Source organism: Meriones unguiculatus, chromosome 7, assembly GCF_030254825.1.
Source record: "Meriones unguiculatus strain TT.TT164.6M chromosome 7, Bangor_MerUng_6.1, whole genome shotgun sequence".
In the NCBI taxonomy this organism is placed as follows: Eukaryota; Metazoa; Chordata; class Mammalia; order Rodentia; family Muridae; genus Meriones; species Meriones unguiculatus.
In genome coordinates, this window is record NC_083355.1 from 109,186,877 (window position 1) to 109,205,810 (window position 18,934).

General features: G+C 47.1%; 2 protein-coding genes across 7 annotated transcripts in view; one reads left to right on the forward strand and one right to left on the reverse strand.

Annotated features, from left to right (window-relative positions):
- Serpina12 (serpin family A member 12) overlaps positions 1-1,764 on the reverse strand; it is a 38,946-nt gene extending 37,182 nt beyond the window's left edge. For 4 of the 5 annotated variants that reach the window (XM_021626813.2, XM_060388110.1, XM_060388105.1 and 1 more), the window contains exon 1: positions 1,676-1,764. The gene's annotated coding sequence lies outside the window, so the exon portion shown is untranslated. The remainder of the gene's footprint in view (positions 1-1,675) is intronic. The other variant, XM_060388111.1, reaches the window with a different exon arrangement.
- A 1,048-nt stretch (positions 1,765-2,812) lies between these two features.
- On the forward strand, positions 2,813-10,780 carry Serpina4 (serpin family A member 4). Of its 2 annotated transcripts, none has more exons than XM_060388117.1 (5): positions 2,813-2,857; positions 5,554-6,206; positions 8,119-8,395; positions 9,609-9,768; positions 10,391-10,780. In XM_060388117.1, the coding sequence occupies exons 2-5, from the start codon at positions 5,570-5,572 to the stop codon at positions 10,586-10,588; spliced, it is 1,272 nt and encodes a 423-aa protein (XP_060244100.1). In that variant the 5' UTR covers positions 2,813-2,857; positions 5,554-5,569; the 3' UTR covers positions 10,589-10,780. The 2 variants fall into 2 exon arrangements, with proteins under 2 accessions (XP_060244100.1, XP_021482489.1); XM_021626814.2 differs by having other exon boundaries at positions 2,839-2,995.
- The last annotated feature ends 8,154 nt before the right edge of the window (positions 10,781-18,934 follow it).

Here is an 18,934-nt window from a genome sequence, read left to right on the forward strand (position 1 = left end):
CCAAGTGGAAGAAGGCTGGGATCGAGACCAGAATTCCAGGGAAGGGAAGAGCATGTGCAAATGTCTAAAATACGATAAAGGAGAACTGAGGCTGGGTTCAATGATGTCTGCGTGCCCTGGGAGTTCCACAGTACAGAGCAGAGTGGTGGGGGAGAGAGCCACTGGACTCAGGCATGTGGGACACACAGGCTGTGGCCTTGTGCTTAAAGAGATCAACTACAAAAGGCCACGTCAGGCAAGAGCAGAGCCATAGAAGCCCCCCGCCAGCCCACTTTCTCAGCATTTGCATTTGCCTGTTCATTCACCCTCCACAAAGTCACAAGGCCCTTCTTCAGGAACTGCTCGCCAGAGCCTTCCTGCTCCAGAGGCCAAACCTCCTAACTCCTGATCTAACTCCTGTGCTGTATGCCTCCATCGCAGCACGGGTAGGCTTTGATTACAAGACAGTGCTTGCTTAACTCGATGTTTCTGTCAAGTAGAACAAGAACCTCCCTCAGAACATCACTCAGAATGCTCAGGCAAAAAATGCAGGAATGGGGGCAACCTGTGGCAGAAGGCTTCTCTTCCCTGGCCCTGCAGGGGAGGGGTCTGCTTGGAGAGGACAGGTGTGGCCAGGGTCTGTCTCTCACTGAGCCCAGAATTGGCAACTTCAATCCCTCTCTCTAGGAAAAGGTGTCTTGTTAGGGTGTGGCTTTGGCACTGTCAGAAGAGCAAATGAGCTTGAGAGACAGCTCAGCAGGAGGAGGCTCTTGCAGTGCAAGCCTGGAGACCCAAGTTTGATAAAGCCGGAGAGATAACTGATTCCGCACAGTTGACCTCTGCCCCACCCCCACACAAATTACTCAATCAGCCAATTAATCAATATATTTAAAACTAAGAAGAGCAGAGGTCCAGGTGAGCTTTCCAAACTCCAAATCTCCCTTTTCACCCAAAGCCCCAGGGCAAGTTCTAGGATCACCTGAGAGTGTGAGAAACACCCACCACAAGGTCGAACTCTTAAACCCATTCCCGAGCGCTTACCCTGACTTGACAATGGGAATAGGTTGGGGCTCAAGAACCTCCCTCAGCTAGGCAAGGTGGCTGAATCAGGATTTCCAAGAGTACTAGATTAGCCTGGGCTATATAGTACCATTCCAGACAGGACCACATAGCAAGATCCCGTCTCGAAAAGCCAAAAGGGTAGGGGTAGGACAAAAAAAAAAAAAAAAAAAAAAAATGTCCCCCAAACAGCCAGAAATGCCTCAGAAATGCCCAGAGAGCTCTTGAAACTGCTTAACGGAATCACATCCAAAGAAACATGCAGACGCCTCATGAACCGCTTTTGCACTTTTGGGGGATTAAAAAAATGTGTCACCTGCCTTGAGTAAACTGATGGTGTGACTCCTACCCACTCTCGCTTAATGACGCCATTTGAAGTGCTTGAAGAATAAGGGTTTCCAGAGCCCTCACGACAGCCCTGAGATCTGCGGACAATTACCACTCACAGCTTAGGTGTGAGAAAATCAAAGTGAAGTAGTGACCTGAACAGTGGGGAGCCTAGCTTTCTGCCCTGGCTCTTTCGCACAGCTGCGACCAAGGGGGCAGGGTGCCCCATGAACCTATGAGGACCAGTACACCAACATGAGAACTCCGCCATGTTCTTATGACAAGTTACCAATGAGCTAAATGTACTTACATTACAGGTGAGGAAACTGAGGACCAAGACGGGTAGTGTGGCTTGTTTAAATGATGTCATGTACCTCAGAGTGGTAGAGACTATGGGAATCCAAACCCTGACCTCTGTCCTAGCACACCAGGGGCAGAGCCAAGGAGCCAAAGGGCAGCCAGTGTGTGCTAACAGTGTGTCCTAAGAGAGATAGAGAGAAGAGGCTTGTGCCAAGAAAAAACATGGCTTCAGTCTCAAGGCAAGGGTAGAGTCTGACAGGCATCTGAGTGGACAGCTTGTTTGTTTGTTTTTTTCTTTAATCCCCTGGTGTCTGCTAAGATAAGAAAATGCCCTCCTTGTGGCTCAAGGAGATGAGCAATGGGGAAAACATCAGTGAGACACAGTTCTCGCCTTGTCCTGCTGTTCATGCGCTGGACCCTAGCTGAGCAGTTCTGTACCTGACCTACCCTCGTCACTCCGCAGGCCTCATCTCAGAGCCCCAGCTGTGTCCTGAGACTTGATGTGTACATTCATCTCCATGAAAGAACTCTGCGCCCAGTAAAGTTTTAAGTGTGGATGGCCAAAGTGATCTTGAGACCCGGAGGGTAATCTTCCTCCATGGCTCTTCCCCCAAATGGCCTGAGCAAAAGCTGCCCCAACAGGCTCTGCCTCATGCGGATGCTTGCCGGCTGCTGAAGAAAAGGTGTCTAATTCCAGAGTTAAAGATTTGGAATCCTGGACCGGAAGGTGAGTTCCTCCCCACCCTAACCCACTCCACGTAGATGCACTAGATGTGCTGTCTCAGAAGTTCTAGCCTCAGAAATCACACAGTTTAGAGCTGGAACCTGAATGCCCTGGGTGGGCTCCTACCCATCATTCTATGCGATCTGGCCTACAAGAACTAGCTCTCTGCAGCTGTACATGCCCACCATGTCTCACAGTGACATTCTGAGAGCTTCCCCACTTGGCTCGTGAGGGCATCCATGTTTACTGTCCTTGGTCCAGCGTGACCCTTTATTTTTGAGGTGGGAGTCAGCCAATGAATCTGAGAAACGGTGAGTTTATATTCACAAAGTGCACCCCAGATCCTCTCACAATTTTTTTTTTCTCGGAAAACCTCCACACGTTATGCAAACACAAAGAGGCACAGCATCCCAGATTTCTCTGGGAGGGCAGAGGGGTGTTGTCCTGGGGGAGGCTGGCTCATTTCTGGTGAGTTGTGCTGTCTCCATGGTCTTGTTAATCATTAGTTGATCTGGAGTGGGCCAGAGAGCTCTATTTTCCTGAGCTTCTTTCTACAAGCCACTCTGCAGCTCAGATAGCCACCCAGCGCCACTCCAGGACTGTGCCGTGAGTAACCCAGGGATAAGGGGAACAGTATCAAGAGTGTGGCTTACCATCCTGGCTTGCCCAAGACCAAAATTTCTTCCCAGGTCACTGGATGTCAAAGCTGCAGTCAGAGGAGTCTGGTGACATCTGATCACCCTCCCTACGTGTTAGAAATGTCGAGGATCGGTAGAAACCCTGGTGTGCCTGTGCTCAGTGCCACCGCTCCCCTGCTAGGCTGCTGGTACTCAAGCCCCTCAAGTTTCCACAGCTAGCTCAGGAACAGTGTTTGCCTAATCTAGGTCTTCAAGCTCCAGGCAGGTGCTGCTGACGGGCTGGCGGGTGTTCTGGGCAATTCACTTAAAGCTGCAGAAAAGTTCATGGTACTGGGACTGGGGTTAGGGAGCTATGTAGGGAAGGAAGACTCTAGGGAGCCAGAGAGCTTATTAAATCCTCCTTCCCATGAAGAAATACCAACACAGAAGTTCTCGTTAGACAAGAGAAGTTAAACATAAATGTAACAATTGTAAATCTTTGAACTATGTCACTGAATGTGGTAACCCAAGACAGTAGTCTCTGCTATTCGGGAGACTTAAGCAGGAAGCCGTCTTCAGTTCCTTCTGGTGTTAAAGACGTAGTTCTTCCCTAGACGACTTAGTGAGATGGTATCTCAAAACAAGAAGTAGGAAGTTGTGGGTCTTTCATTATACCCATCACCCTGTGTTCTCACACTGTGCTAACAAATGTACCATGAAAGAAAAAAGTCAAAGGGCTAGGGAGATGGCGTTACAGTCAGGGGCACTAACTGCTCCTGCTCCTGGGTTCTGCTCCCAGTACTTACATGAGGTAGCCTACCTATAACTCTAGTTCTTGGTGATCCAAGACCCTTTGGCCTCTTATGTGTACATATGCTCATGGAGGCACACACACATACACATAAATAAAAATAAGTAAATCTTTTCTTTAAAAAGAAATGGGTGGAGATACTAGAGGTAAAACTCAATAGTATGACATTGCCTAGGATGCATGAGACCTGGACCTCAATCCCTAGTATGAGAGAAGAGAAGGTAGGTCAGAATAGTTTGTGACACTCTACGGTTATTTGAGTTTCAGACTGCAAAGCCCATGCATAGAGTTTTGCCAAAAATTCTTGCTTTGCCCACAGTTGCCTCCCAGTGTCCAGGGCAGAGTGAGTCATGGCTGAAGAGACTGGCTTGCAAAGCTATGGATGGCACCATCTGGCCCTTTGTGGGAAGTTTTTCTACTCTGGTCTGAGGGAGAAACATGGAGACAAGAACAAGGATCCTTGTGTGTACAGGATCAGTGGTACAAAGAGAAACTCTCAGGATATGACATGGAAATGGGGAGAGGGAATAGAAGTCCAGAGAGATGAGCAGAGTGATTACAGGGCTTTTGGCTAAGAGCCCAACAAGGGTAGGACCACTGGATGGAACAAGGGTGGGTAAATTGTGTGTACAGAACTGAACAGCCTGCCTTGCCCAGGTTAAGTCCACTGTTGAGGAGGGAATTGGTCTCATTATTGTAACTGCAGGCAAAGTCCTGCAGTTGGCATCACTTTCCTCTTCTGGCTAAGCAATGATGGAAAGAGCAGCTCTTCCTGCTTCCACCTAGGAGAGAGGCACCAGAAAGTGAGGGAGAGTGGTCTATAGACTGGACAGCACAGGGAGGGTGGCAAAGATGATATTCACACCTTCGTTGTCCTGTCCTTGGATGACTGAGATAAAGTCGAGGGAGAGAGTAGCATGGAGAACGCAGAGCTTGGCAGAGGAAGAGGCCTTGGCTCTCACTGGACTTTTGCTGGTGGGTAGTGGGTAGCTAGAGGGTAGGTTCCGTTCATTCTCGCTCAAATGACGGTGGAATCTAGGCAAGATCATGGAGGAGGCAAACCAAATGAGATGGGGGAATTGGGGGTGTGCTTCATGACTGTAAAGCTATGTCACCAAGTGGTAACCTTGTCACCACAGTTGTCTTCCACTGACAGAACTGAGCACATGCCTCTATCCTGTGTGTGTGAAAAGCCAATAAACACAGTGGGGGTGGGGGAAGAGGAGAGCAGAGGGAAATTAGGAAATAACAAGAGTGGTAGGTTAATTCCTGAACATCCTGGAGACATTTAGGCACCATCATATCAGAAAGACTTGTTCCGTCTCAAGTACAAAGGGGTAATATGTTGCATGTTCAAAGAAACCTCATAGAAGAATCTTTGAGCTTCTAATTTAGCTCTAACATGAGGTTTATTCTAGCCTAGTAGAAGAGAGGATGGACAGCTCTGACTGGCTTACACTAGAACCTTGATGGTTTTCTAAGCAGACCCTCACTTGAAATAAGCAATCAAGCATAGAAATTTAAGTGGTTATTAGCAGTCATTTACAGGGCCATTCCTCCCTACCCACCCCACCCCCCACCAGGCACACCAAGCATTGGCCTTATCCCCTAAAACTCCATACCTAGTGATTGAATCTCCCTACCCCTGGGGCAATGCCTGCTGCTGTCAGCTAAGCAGGACTCCTGTCTGCTGCTGGAATGTCCTCAGGGGCTGGGGGGTGTTATTTTCTCCACAGATCTGAGAGACCCAGCATGTATCACACTCACTACCTGCTCCTCCTTCTGGCTGGACCCTTGGTGCTTTCTCACAGCCAGGAGGTCCAAGAGCCTGACGACACAGCCAACCGAACCTACAGAGAGTCCTCACAGTGGAACACCTCGGTCTACCAGATTGCCCCCAGCAATGCCAACTTTGCCTTTGGCCTCTACCACCTGATAGCATCCCAAAACTCTGGGGAAAACATTTTCTTCTCCCCACTCAGCATCTCCATCGCCTTGGCCATGCTGTCCACTGGGGCTGGCGGGAACACCCAGACTCAGATCCTGGAAGGCCTGCGTTTCAACCTCTCAGCGCTGTCAGTTCCTGAAATCCATGAGGGCTTCAGGTTCTTACAGCACTTGCTAGGTCACTCAGCCACTGATCTGCGCATCTATGTAGGAAACGCTCTGATCCTGAGCCAGGACATGCAGCTTCTCCCTGAATTCGCCAGTGCCACCGAAACCTCCTACAACAGCAAAGTCTTACTCGCTAACTTCAGAGACACGGAGGCTACGACCCAGCTCATCAACAACTATGTCAAGGAGAAAACTCATGGGAAGATCAAGGATTTGGTCAGAAACCTGAGCCCTGACATAAGAATGGTGCTGGTGAATTTTATCTTCTTCCAAGGTGAGCCAAAAAGGTGCCAGCTGATCATATACTCCTGCTGGGAGATATGGAGGAGGAAGGTGGGCTGGAGGACCAAGGGACCTCTAGCTCTTTCTATGGCCCCATCTTCTCATGAAAACCTCCAGAGCTCAATGGAGCTCAGCTCACTTTTCAAACCCAGCCTTTAATGTTTCTTTTGGAGAAACAGAGGGCATTGTCACAGTACACGGCAGAGGTCTGAGGACCACTTGTGGGCATTGTTTCTCTCCTTTCGTCACGTGTGTCTGTCTGCACTGAAGATCAAAATCACGTCATGAGACTTGGTGGCAGTATTTCTGCCCCAAATCTCAGTAACTGGCTCTGACTCAGGATTCAGGAGAGCAAAGTGAAAGCCTACTCAGGCAATCATCCAGGAAAATTAGTCTCCACACCTGTCTATCACATGTGGCATGCACTCAAACCCAACTTCCTTTTAAAGATTCGGGGTTTTTGTTGTTGTTGTTTGTTTGTTTATCTCTTTAGCTCTATGTCTCTGTGTGGGTGTGCACATGTAAGCACAGGTGCTGGCCACAGCCAGAGGCATCATATCACCTGGTGCTGGAGTTACATCTGGTTGCCAGCCAAGTGGATATTGGAAATTGAACCCCTAGAAAAGCAACAGGTGTTCTTAACTGCTGAGCCATCTCTTTAGCCGAGTGGTTTTCAATCTTCCTAATGCTGTGACACTTTCATACAGTTCTTTGTATTGTGATGACCCCCCAATCATAAACTATTTCATCACTACTTCATAACTGTAATTTTGCCAGTGTTATGAACCAGAATGTAGGATATCCACTTGGGCCATTTCTCCCAGCCACATCCAGCTGTAGGAACAGAGGTGGATTAACCGGGCCTCTGGGGTTTAGGTCAGCACACAGCTTTGCTAGGTCATTTCACTGGGAAAAGCAAAAAGCAAGGTTTTAAGTGTTTGCAAGCAAATGGTTGTGACAGCCACTGACATCTAGACTGTCAGTGGGATCATGGGGAAACAGTGAGGAGGTGGTAGATGGGAAAGAGGGATTGAGATCTCCATGGCAGTGCGGTGGAGGAGTCTGGAGCAGTGGTTCTCAACCTGTGGCTCATGACTGCAGGGCCCAAGTGGGTGTGGCCTCTCCTCTTGGTCATGCGTGTGAATCTCCATGGTCACTGCCTAAGCCCACATCCCCTCACATAGCACTTCACACTCCAGAGCTTGCTCCTGTCTGCCTCTCAGATTCTAGTTGCAGGGATAGGGTACTCATCACAGAGAACTTCAGTGGAGGCAAGGTTTTTACTGATCGTGGTTTCAGAGCGTGATGGCACAGAGAGCAGGCAGAGAGCAGAGCAGAATAGTGACAAAAGGGTACCAGAGCCCCTGGCAACATGTCCCCAGTGTCCTTCCTCTATTCTGCTCCTCCACAGTGGGACCCATAGTATATCCATCAAAATGACTAACCCGTTCATTAGATCAGAGCCCTTAATAACACAATTGTTTTGGAAATGCCCTTAAAAACATGTCCAAGTGGTATGCTAACATCTTAGAGCAATGGTCCTCAACCTTCCTAATGCTGAGACCCTTTACTCCAGTGCCTCATGTTGTAGTGATCCCTAACCATAAAAATTATTTTGTTGCCACTTCATAATTGTAATTTTGCTGCTGTTATGAATCATAGTGTAAATATCTTTGGAGATAGAAGCTTGCCAAAGTGGCTGTGACCCACAGGTTGAGAACCGCTGTTCTAGATTATTCTCAACTGAATCAAGCTTCCAAATGAGATCAACTATTCCTCCTGGAAGACTTGAATAGGACACAGTGACAATGAGGAAGGGTCTTTAGCGACTACACCATGCTCCGGGCTGCAGGTGCCATTCCTCACAGGAATATTTGGCTTCTCTGTCTCCCTTGTGCTCTCAGGTCTGTGGAAGAAACCCTTTTCTTCCTCTAGAACCATCGAGAGTGACTTCTACGTAGACAAGGACACAGTTGTGAAGGTGCCCATGATGGTGCAATATCAAAAGGAACACTGGTATCTTGAAGACAGGCATGTGCCCTGCATGGTGCTGCGGATGGATTACAAAGGCAATGATGCTGTGGCATTCTTCATCCTTCCTCACCAGGGCAAGATGAAGGAGGTGGAGCAGGTGCTATCCCCTGGCATGCTAACAAGGTGGAACCACTTGCTTCAGAATAGGTAATCAGGATGTCACATGGTGTTCAAGTACAGTGCCACTTCCGTATAAATGGGCCCTTCACATGAAACCCAGTGACCAGAAATTGGGGTGACCACTACTCTGTGAAGGCACTGGCCATGGATCTGAGACTTCCATGGGTCTTCTCAGATAGTGAACTCTCCCATTGTAGAATTAGGAGTCTTAGGTTATCTTATTGAATAGGTCTCGGGTAGAATGTCTTTGCCTCTGAGGGTCAACCCACCTAGATGGCTGTCTAAGCCAATGTAGAAGGGTTAGGAAAATCCAACCCACCAACCCAATTCCATACATATACACACAGACAGAGACAGACAGACAGACAAGGACAGAAGGAAGGAGAGAGAAGGGAAAAGGAGAAGAAAAGGGAGGGGGAAGAAAAGGGAAAGGGAAAGAGTAAGACAGAGAGAGAGAGAGAGAGAGAGAACGAGGGAGGGAGGGAGGGAGGGAGGGAGGGAGGGAGGGAGGGAAGGAGGAAGGAAGAGAATCAATGTGCCCTCCCCCATGACCTTTCAAGTACTTCTACAGTAATGTTTCATTGCATTTTTCCAAATTCTCAATTTCAAATTCCCATGCATTTGGGTGGGATTTTTGCCAGACCTGGGCTTCCAGAACCTGTTCACCTGGCGCTCTGACAGAGGTGCTTCCGGTAGCCAAACCTGGGTGAAATAAAGGCAGTCATTTCCTTCTGAGGAAGGCTCAGGCCAACTAGGGCCCAGCTGCTTCAAGAATCTAATTTCTTGAGCTGGGATATGGCTCAGACAATACAGCACTTGCTTTGCATGCACAAGGACCTGAGTCAGAATCCCAGCGCTCACACTTTTAAAAAGCCAGGTATGGCCAGTAGATGCCTGTAATCCCAAGAGGCAGCTGGATCCCTGGGGTTTGAGTGCCAGCCAGTCTAACTTACTCAGCAAGTTCCAGGGCAATGAGAGACCCTGGCCTAGTGACCTGAGGTCAGTCCTGTGACTGCCACACACATGTGCACATGCATCTCTCTCTCTCTCTCTCTCTCTCTCTCTCTCTCTCTCTCTCTCGCTCACTCTCTCTCTCTCTCTCTCTCTCTCTCTCACACACACACACACACACACACGCACACATGCACACACTCAACCTGTACATTATGTGTGCTCACATACACAAACACAAAGAATCTAACAAGCCTCCTCCCCGTGTCCCCTCCCTGTGCCCCTCCAGGTACTTTTATAGAAAGGTCACATTGCATTTCCCCAAATTCTCCATTTCAAATTCCTATGCATTGGATGAGATCTTGCCCAACCTGGGTTTCCAGGACCTGTTCACGTCACGTGCCAACTTCTCCAACATCAACCACGAGGAGAGGCTGCAACTATCCAAAGTAAGTAATAAAGGGTCATTGATCCTACAGACCTCTGTGGGAGATGTCTGCCACTGGAAAGGAGATGGGCTACCACCTGGTTCCTAGGAGCCTGAGTGTGCTCAGTCTTCCACAGGTGTCAGCATCCACATACCACCCTGCCAGTCACTGGACACAGCCTCAGTGTTGAGATGATGTAGCCATGACCAACCCATGCCCTCTGTCTTGGGCAAGGAGTCTAGCACCTGAGTGGGTCATAGCCATAGAGAGCAAAGAATGCATTATAGGCACAGCCAAAGGAGGAGGCTGAAGCCTGTATGGGCATGTTTTGTGGGAGAGCCAGAGATCCATGACTTTGAATGTGGGGAGTAGGCATATTACTGGGTATACCGTAAGAGAAGGGTATGAAAATCTGTCTTGCTTCTTACCTTGTGATATTGCCTGGTCTTCGATTTAATTGTCCTTATCCTTAAAGTGGCCATAACAAAACTGCTCTAGGAGGTGACACTAATAACATAGGCATACTGAGGGACTCAGGAGTGGCAGCTGTCATCACTGCATATTTGGAGGGGCTGTGAAGCCTGTGATCTCTCTCTCTCTCTCTCTCTCTCTCTCTCTCTCTCTCTCTCTCTCTCTCTCTCAGGTTTTCCACAAGGCCACCCTGGATGTGAATGAAGTTGGCACAGAGGCTGCAGCCTCCACTGTCTCCTTTGCCACCTTTCTTTCTGCCCAATACGAGAAACATTTCCTTATATTCAACCGGCCGTTCTTCCTGGTGATATATTCCACCAGCACCCGGAATACCCTCTTCATGGGGAAGGTGGTCGACCCCACGGCGTAACCGTCCCAGGTTACGTCCCAAACTTAGCAAGCTGGTTTGCTACCAGCAGAGGGTGTGGCTGGAGAGGGCTGGGGGCAGGGAAGAGTCCTTGACTCCAAAGAACAGCCCATTGGTACAGATGGGCTGGAAAGTGGGAGCGGTCTTCCTGGGTGGGAGGGTGATCACACTGAATAAAGCAAATGCCAACTCTGAGACCCTGGTATGTGTATGACGCCTCACACACAGCAGATGCTTATAGACATGTGTCTTCAGTCCTTACCCTGCCAGCAAACCTGTCCCAGACCCTGAGTGTGAGGTCCTCAAGTCCCACACGGCTGCCCAGATATGTAGAGGAGGAAAGCAGGTGGCTGGGAAGCGTTAGGGTTTTGTTCCAGGAGAGGGAGAGGGTCTGAGAAAGCTCTGTTAGGGAGACTCCCAACAGAAACAACCTGAGCCATCTGGATACTGGCCTGGTGTTTTTGTCACTTTTGCCTCATTGTGACAAATGCCTGCCAGCATGAGTTTGAGGAAGAACAGGTTTATGCTGGAAGGACAGATTAATACTGGCTCGGTGTTTCACAGGGCTTCTGTGCTTATGGCAGTGAAGACCTGACAATAAGCTCAGTTCCTGGTGGAGGTGGGGGTCGGTAAATGGAAGAGGATGTTCATGTCTCAGGGGACCAGAAAACAGACGGTGAGGTCAGAGTCCAGGGTTGGATCCAGTCTTCAAAAGCCCATGCTTTTGAAGAGACTCACTTCAACAAACAAGCCCCAACTGTCAGGGTCCACAGCCTTCTACACAGAGCCACCAGCTGGGAAATGTTTTCAAAGTATAGCCTGTAAGGACATTTCAGCTTCATATCAGAATATCTAATAAGGGAGGATCAGAGGGGCATGCTGCCTGTGGCCTGAGAAATGATAAGCGCGACTCCCCAAACAGACAGCTGTGGCTAACAGCATGCTTCAAGAACCTGAGCTGTAGCCAGGAGCAGTGGTTTTTTATGTTGGCCCTGCTGCTGCTGTGATCTGAGACTTCAGACACATCCCCTTCCTTCTTGGGGCTCAGTTTCTTTACCTAATATGTTATGCCCCTGTGCCCTAGCTCAGATCACTTCAGAATGCAGCATGAATTCTCCAAGCAGGGACCTTTCTAGCATCTGGGAGAACAAAGCCCTACTTTGGCAGGCTGACTTTGCAGCGAAGCTCTGGTTTCTAGCAGATGCCCTCCGTAGGCAACACCATCAGGGCTTACAGCGGCTAGTGTGTCAGCACCAGGCTGAGTTTCAACACGGCCTCTGACATCAGCATGGAGTTTCAGGACAGTGAGTACTAGGAATAGTGCAGTCAAGAGGGATCCTTCCCCATTCTTTTCTAGATCCAGATCACTTCCTGCTTTGATGTCTAGACAAGAACTCCCATAATGCCTTGCCATCACCTGCTCACCTCTTATCTACAAACTAGATGGTTCATTTTTCTCCCACTTATTGTACGTTCAACATCATAAGTCATGGGTTCTGGTTTTAATTCTCTGAGACCTTAGTATCCTCTCCTATGACATGGAGCAAGTATCATAGGTAACTCTGCCTCATGGAAACACACTTACTATATGTGGGCAAGCTTAAAATGGTACTATGCATACACCAGCCCTGTTACTCTTTCCATGAGGCCCACAGCCCAGATACACAGTGCTGTCCACATCACCTCTGAGCTTTGGTTTTCCCCACCCAGGCCAACTGCCCCATATGCACCCCAAGTTCTTCTCTTTTGGACACCCTTGACATTCAGATATGGGCACAGGATCCCAGAAGGAGGGAAGTTCTAAATCTGGGGTCATTTTCTTGACCCTTCTTTTTCTATTAGTTCTTGACTAAACTTCAAGAAGGTTCTAAATCAGCACTCAGCTCTACAGTGCTTCCCTTTCTCTCTGTAGGTCAAGCCGAGGCAGAGCCTCTCTTCACAATTTGTTCTGGGTAAAAATGGGGAATGGTACTCTGTGGCCAACTCAAGGAATTTTCCGGACTTCAAGATTGGAGGCCACTGACCACACCAACTCTGAGGGGCTTCTTGATGTCCAGAGTATATAGAGATGGTTCTGAAAATTCAGTCCATGGCTAGAGAACAAGACCAGGCTGCCTGACCCTTGTCTGTGGCATACAAGAAACCCCATGTCACAAAAACAGTGGTCATTTGTGACCCAGGAGAGCAAGCTGGAGATGGCCCCACAGGCTCAGAGGGACCAGCACTACTGGAGTAGGTGTGGCCTTGTTGGAGGAAGTGTGTCACTAAGGGGAGGGCTTTGGGGTCTCAGAAGCTCAAGCCGGGCCTAGTGGCCTGCCGATCCAGATGGAGAACTCTCAAATCTTTCTCTAGCTCCATGTCTGCCTGCGTACTCCCATGCTTCCCTTCATGATGATGATGGATTCATCTTATGGGGCTCAATCCCCCTCCTGTAGGTTGTATTCACAAGCACACATAAGTGCCTAGAACTCCAGAGACCCTGCAGATCACAGAACTGCATGGCTGAGCTCGGGTCCACTTCCCCTCTGCAGGCTGATAAGTTGGGTTCTGGTTTTCAACATCCGTGTAAGCGATAAAGTTGGGCCCAGGCTGGCTCATGTCCCCTCTCAACCCCACAGCCACATGTGGGTGAGTGGGGAGAAGGCAAGCTGCAGGCAAGTTTAGGCTTGCTGTGGCAACAAGCCTGACAGAGTGATGTGTGAGGGTGTGAGACCCCGGTGTGATGAAGGGGAGATGAACACACCTCACCCTCAAGTCAGCAAGGAGCAAGTCAATAGGAGATGCTGATGGTGTGTTCATTCCTCTCACCCTAAAACAGTCAGTGACTCCCTGAGTTTCATACGAGATGGAATTCAAAGTCCTCTACTAATACCCGAGGCCTCTCTGATCTGATGCTAGCTGCCTCTCCTGTACTGTGTCATGTGATTTTTAAATATAGGTCTTTTTGTTGCCCAATTCTACTACAGCTTCTCATGTCCAAGCCACTTAGCTGAGAACCCAAATGCTATCCAGATTGTCCATAAACTACATCCTCAAGCCAGACTCATCCTCTCATGCATGGCTAGCCTGAGCATGACTTCTGTGCCCACCTCAGTCTAGTACCTCTCAGAGGCAGAGCCTTGTTTACCCCTGAGTTCCCAAAGCTCCACCAGCCTCAGGTAAACTGTATGGCATAGGCCCAGCCAGTGGAAATGAAGAGATGGATTGAAAAGGTAGTGAATGGAAGCTTACTGATTTATGGTTGGAGAGCCACCCTTTGGCCTAGGATTGGACAAATACTGAGCTTGGTTGGTCAGGTTTCAAAACAGCTTTTGCTTTGGAGCATTGAAAGAAATGTTGAATATACCAAAGACTGCATGAAAGAGATTCTAGCAGGTTAATGCCTCTCGTTACATCCCTGAGAACCAGAGCTGGTAAAGCACACTTATCGTGCCAGCAGTAGGAGGCAGAGACAGGTGGGTCACTGGGACTCGCTGATCAGCCAGCCTAGCCTTTGTTGCGCTCATAGAGAACAGAATAGATGGCTCTTGAAGAGATCCTTTGGTTGCACACATATGCACGTAGGCAAGCATGCTCATGTGCACACACACACATGTGCAAACACACACATGCAAGAACACATAACAAACACACACAGGTACACCACAGTGAGAGAGTGGGGTGGAAGAGATGGGGGCAGAGGGGGGGCAACCTGGTCCAGTGTGACCTTGTTTTAATCGATTACATCTGTAGTAGATACCTGAGGCCCTTGGGGATTGATACATCAACATTTGATCCCAAAGAGAAATAACAGTGCCTTAAAGTCACTGAGAGGGACAAGGAAGTGTCCTGAAGGCATACAGGTGCTCACTCCCTGATGTCTATAAAGATTATTTTCTCTCCATCATACTTGACCCACATTTGGATCTGCTAGCTCTACCTCTTGCAAACAACTACAAGCCCCAGACATGGGCATCTTGGAAAAGTCATAAGCCCTGAGCCAGCACTCTGTACCAGGTCTTGGGACTCTTCTGTATTGTTGGGAAGAGTGAGCCCTGGCTTCAAGTGAGGAAAAGAATCCCACAAGGCCCACATAAGTCCTGGGTGCAGCTGTGTCCTGATAAAAGGGCACTGTCAGCCACCCAGACCCTGAGGCCCTAATCTGATGCCCTATCTGGAACATTGCCTCTTGCCTTCTGGGCCTCATCTAGCTTCTTAAGACATACAAGGTGAGCACCACCACTGCAAGTCTTTCTCATTGTAGTCATCATCAGATTGGACTTGTTATCTAGCAAGCACACAGGTCCAAAGGAAGTGGTTCTAAGCCCTTTTCCCTGGGTCCATGGGAAATTGGCTTCAGAAAAAAAGGAGCCGAATCTAGGAAAGAGGTGGTGTTCTGCTGTGTCCTGTTCCCTGCCTCTGTAATGTGAGTCGAGAGCAACCTGGCACTCCTATCTCCTGGAGAGCCCACAAAGCCATGCAAGGCTAACTGAAGTGGGTTTGGAAAGCAGTGACTGCGTAACCTTATAAGATCCTGGGTCGTGAGCTACTTTGTCTGAAACTGGCTATTGTCTGGAAGCTTTATACTACAGGACACTGTAGGCTGGGGCACTGAACTGGATCATTCTTCAGTGACAGGATTCTGAGAAACTAGGGGATTAAGATGGTAGAAGACAGAAAAGATCAAGTTTGGGTCTTGTACAAGCTCTTTCTGTTCCAAACAAGCTTACTGAAAGCACACCTTAAATACTCTGTCCAGGAGAGAAAGGGTACAGAGCAAGAAGAAACTATTACACAACAGGACTATTTCAGGGGAGGTCTGATTACATAATGTTGCACAAGGGAACACGGGGCATCTCATAGAACATCACGGGCAACTGTAATGGGACTGATAATGCCAGTTTCTTCAGGAGAAAAGGCCAAGTCCTGAGAACAAAACCTTAACTCTTTTCAGGCCGCCGTCTCAGCCCCAGACTGGCCTTGACAAGTCCACTCCTGAGCAAGGACACAGAACTAGGTTTCTTTTGTTCTTTCATCGGGGCCTCTGAGTGTCTTTATCTTGGCTCCATGCTAGAAACTTGCAGGCCCAGGATCCTGGTAGTTGCAGGGAGGTGAGGAGTCTTAAGATGTGGCCAGAGGAGGGGGAGGGAAGAGAGAGATACCACCCTCAGGAGTAGGCAGTAGGTGGGAAAGCTTAGGCTATTGATTGGCAGGAGTACTTATCTGAAGTCCCTTTGACCTGTGACAAGCAGATCTAAGTCAAGACTCTCTGAAGCTTACAAGAATTTAAGTTTCCAAAAGAAATAAACATTTTAGAAATATTAGCATTACCACTGTTTGTAATCTGCACTGAGGTTCTCATTGTAGAAAAAGCAGCAGACTCATACCTTTGAGTCATAGCAAAAGTTGGGGACCCTCAAAAATGCACGTGAGTTAAAAGCATTTAATACTTCTCCCTCTGTCTAGAGGGTTGCTATCGAGAGAGAGTTTGGACATAGATGTTTATCTTAATAGTTTACAAGAAGTTAGTGGCTTTTATGAGATTAAGATCTACAGTTTTATCCCTGTTAAGTTTGAGCCTTAGAGATTTTAGTTCAAGATTTAATTGATAATCCTTTAGAATCAAAATAAAACTTTAAGTCATAAAGTCCACAGAGGAACTTGGAGCTTTACTTTTTTTTTTTTAAATTCTTTCATTACAGAATATTACAGTTTCTTATATGACTTGGTTCATCCAAATAGCTAAGGAATTAACAAAGTTGGCACAAAGAGGCCAAACATCTTCAAGTCAGTTACTATTAACCTAAATAGACCTCGGGAATTTATCAACCTAATTATCAAACATACATCGTTTCTTATCTAAAATTTTCTAGAATATTGGTATTGAGTGGTTAGCAGAGGCATAAGTAGTGAGACATACATTTCTAAGTCAGTTTCTGTTAACCTGGGTATGCCTTTATAACTTAGGAGTCTATCATTCTACAAAAATATATCCGTATCCAAAATATTCTGGAGATCCGCTGTTGCCCTCTTAGTTTAGAATACAATGAAAAGCAGAGGGATCAATGAGACTAAGCTTTGTGAGTATTGCCTTAATTGGCTTAAACCAGGTGGTCTTCTTAGCCAACTTGCATGCCATGTACTCCTTTTTTAACCTTAGTAAAGATGGCTGCCAACCACATGATTGCTTTCATTCTGATGAGGTCATTAGATAAGATGGCAGCAAGCCACATGATTGTTATTTAAAAACAACTGTTTTCCTAAACCAGAGTTGAATCACCATGTATATATTAACTATCAACTTTTTGTCACAGGTTTTTAGCCAGACTCAATAAACTTACAAATCCTGACACAGAGTTTACATAGAAGTTTTAAGAGAATTACTTGATAGTAGAGATTAATGAAATCATAAAGATAAAAGATTTTTTAAGGAGTGGTCAGTAGAAAAGGCTTAGAGTTAAGAGACTTTTGGAAGTGTAGAGCAGAGAAAGTTTAGATATAAGAGATTTAGAAATCATTTGTTTGTGCAGTGGAAGTTGTTACCATGTGAGAGAATTTTAAATTAGAATGTGCCATTCTTTGGCCATTGAGCAGTAATGAGGCCAAGCTGTTTACAGTAACACAGTGGGGACTTTAATAAAATCCCCGCAGCTGAGAGAAAGGGTTGTATGGACCCAGGAGGTGGTAAGGAATCCGGGGTTTCCCTAAGTGTTCTGAGAGACTTGTCAGAGAGAAACATCCCAAATCACAGAAGAGATGCATCCCTTTCCACATGACAGGGGCTCCGGACTGTGAAAGGAGAATCCTGACACACCAATGTGGCTTTTGTGGTAATCCACCAGAGAAGAAGCAGGCAACTCCAGGTGATACTTACCTGTCACCTGAGACAAGTGTTTAGAGCAGGTAGAGGAGAAAATAGCTGAAGAGGTAAGCTGGGTGAATCTTTTGAGAAAAGGGAAGGTTCCAATACACAGAAAGAGGGCTAAGTGTCTTAGAGAGATGCCCATGTGGAGGGCATCCAGGAGGGTGTAGCAGGCTGCAAGAGCCAGAGAGAGAGAGAGAGAGAGAGAGAGAGAGAGAGAAAATTACTGAGTAGGTGAGAAGAGACAAATAGTTACAGGAGGTAGAGGGAAAAAGTGACTAAGGAGACAGAGTCTAGAATTTGGATCAGATATGATGGATAGCAGAAGCCAGCAGAAACAAATGATCCATACATACCTTAGGAGACATGAATCAGTAGTAGCTCAGTTTCGTTAGGAGAGGCTGAGCTCCTTGAAAGGAAGCTTATGTATGCCCTTCCCAAATTTTGAGCACCAGATGAATGAAATGAGGACACGGCCACTCCAAGGTGAGGTTGAAAAGAAGGTTTTTGTTGTAGATCTGAGGGAGACTATAGCCAGAGGCATCTGGAAGAGTCCAGAGCAGGGAGAGAAAGTAGTAGACTGAACATTTATCAGTGATTGATCTTAGTGCCTGAGTTCTTGGTGTTCTGTTCAAGGCTCTCCCCCACTTTCTCTTCTATTAGATTTAGTGTATTTGGTGTTATATCGATGATTTTGATCCACTGGGACTTGAGTTTTGTGCTGGGTGATAAATATGGACCTATTTACCTTCTTCTACATGTAAGATCAGCACTATTTGCTAAAGATGCTTTCTTTTTTTTACCATTGGTTTTGGCTTCTTTGCCAAAAATCAAGTGTCTATAGGTGTTTGGGTTTATTTCTAAGTCTTCAACTCAATTCCATTGATCAACCTGTCTGTTTCTTATACCAATATCATGAAGTATTTATTACTATTGCTCTGTAGTAAAATCAGGGATTGAAATCAGGGATGATGATACCTCCCGAGGTTCGGGGGTTTTAAAAAATGTATTTGTTTGTTCATTTTATGTATATAAGTGCTCTATCTGCATGTACACCTGCATGCCAGAGGAGGGCATCAAATCCCAGTATAGATGGTTGTGAGCCACCATGTGGTTGCTGGGAATTGAATTCAGAACCACTGGAAGAGCAGATGGTGTTCTTAACCCCTGAGCCATCTCTCTAGTCACCCAGACGTTCTTTTATTGCGCACGATTGTCCTAGCTAGTCTGTTTTTTTGTTTTTTGGGTATTTTTGTTTGTTTGTTTGTATGAAGTTGAGAATTGTTCTTTCAAGGTCTGTAAAAAGTGTGATGATGTCTTGATGGAAGTTGCATTGAATCTGTAGATTGCTTTTGGTAAGATGCACTTTGGTGTGCTAATAGGTACCACAGTTCACAGTTTGATATTTGTCCTAAGGGATTTTTGTTTTGTTTTGTTTCGTTTTGTTTTGTTTTGTTTTGTTTTGTTTCGGACCTACCACTCAGAAAGGCTAAGAGACTCCCATTTTT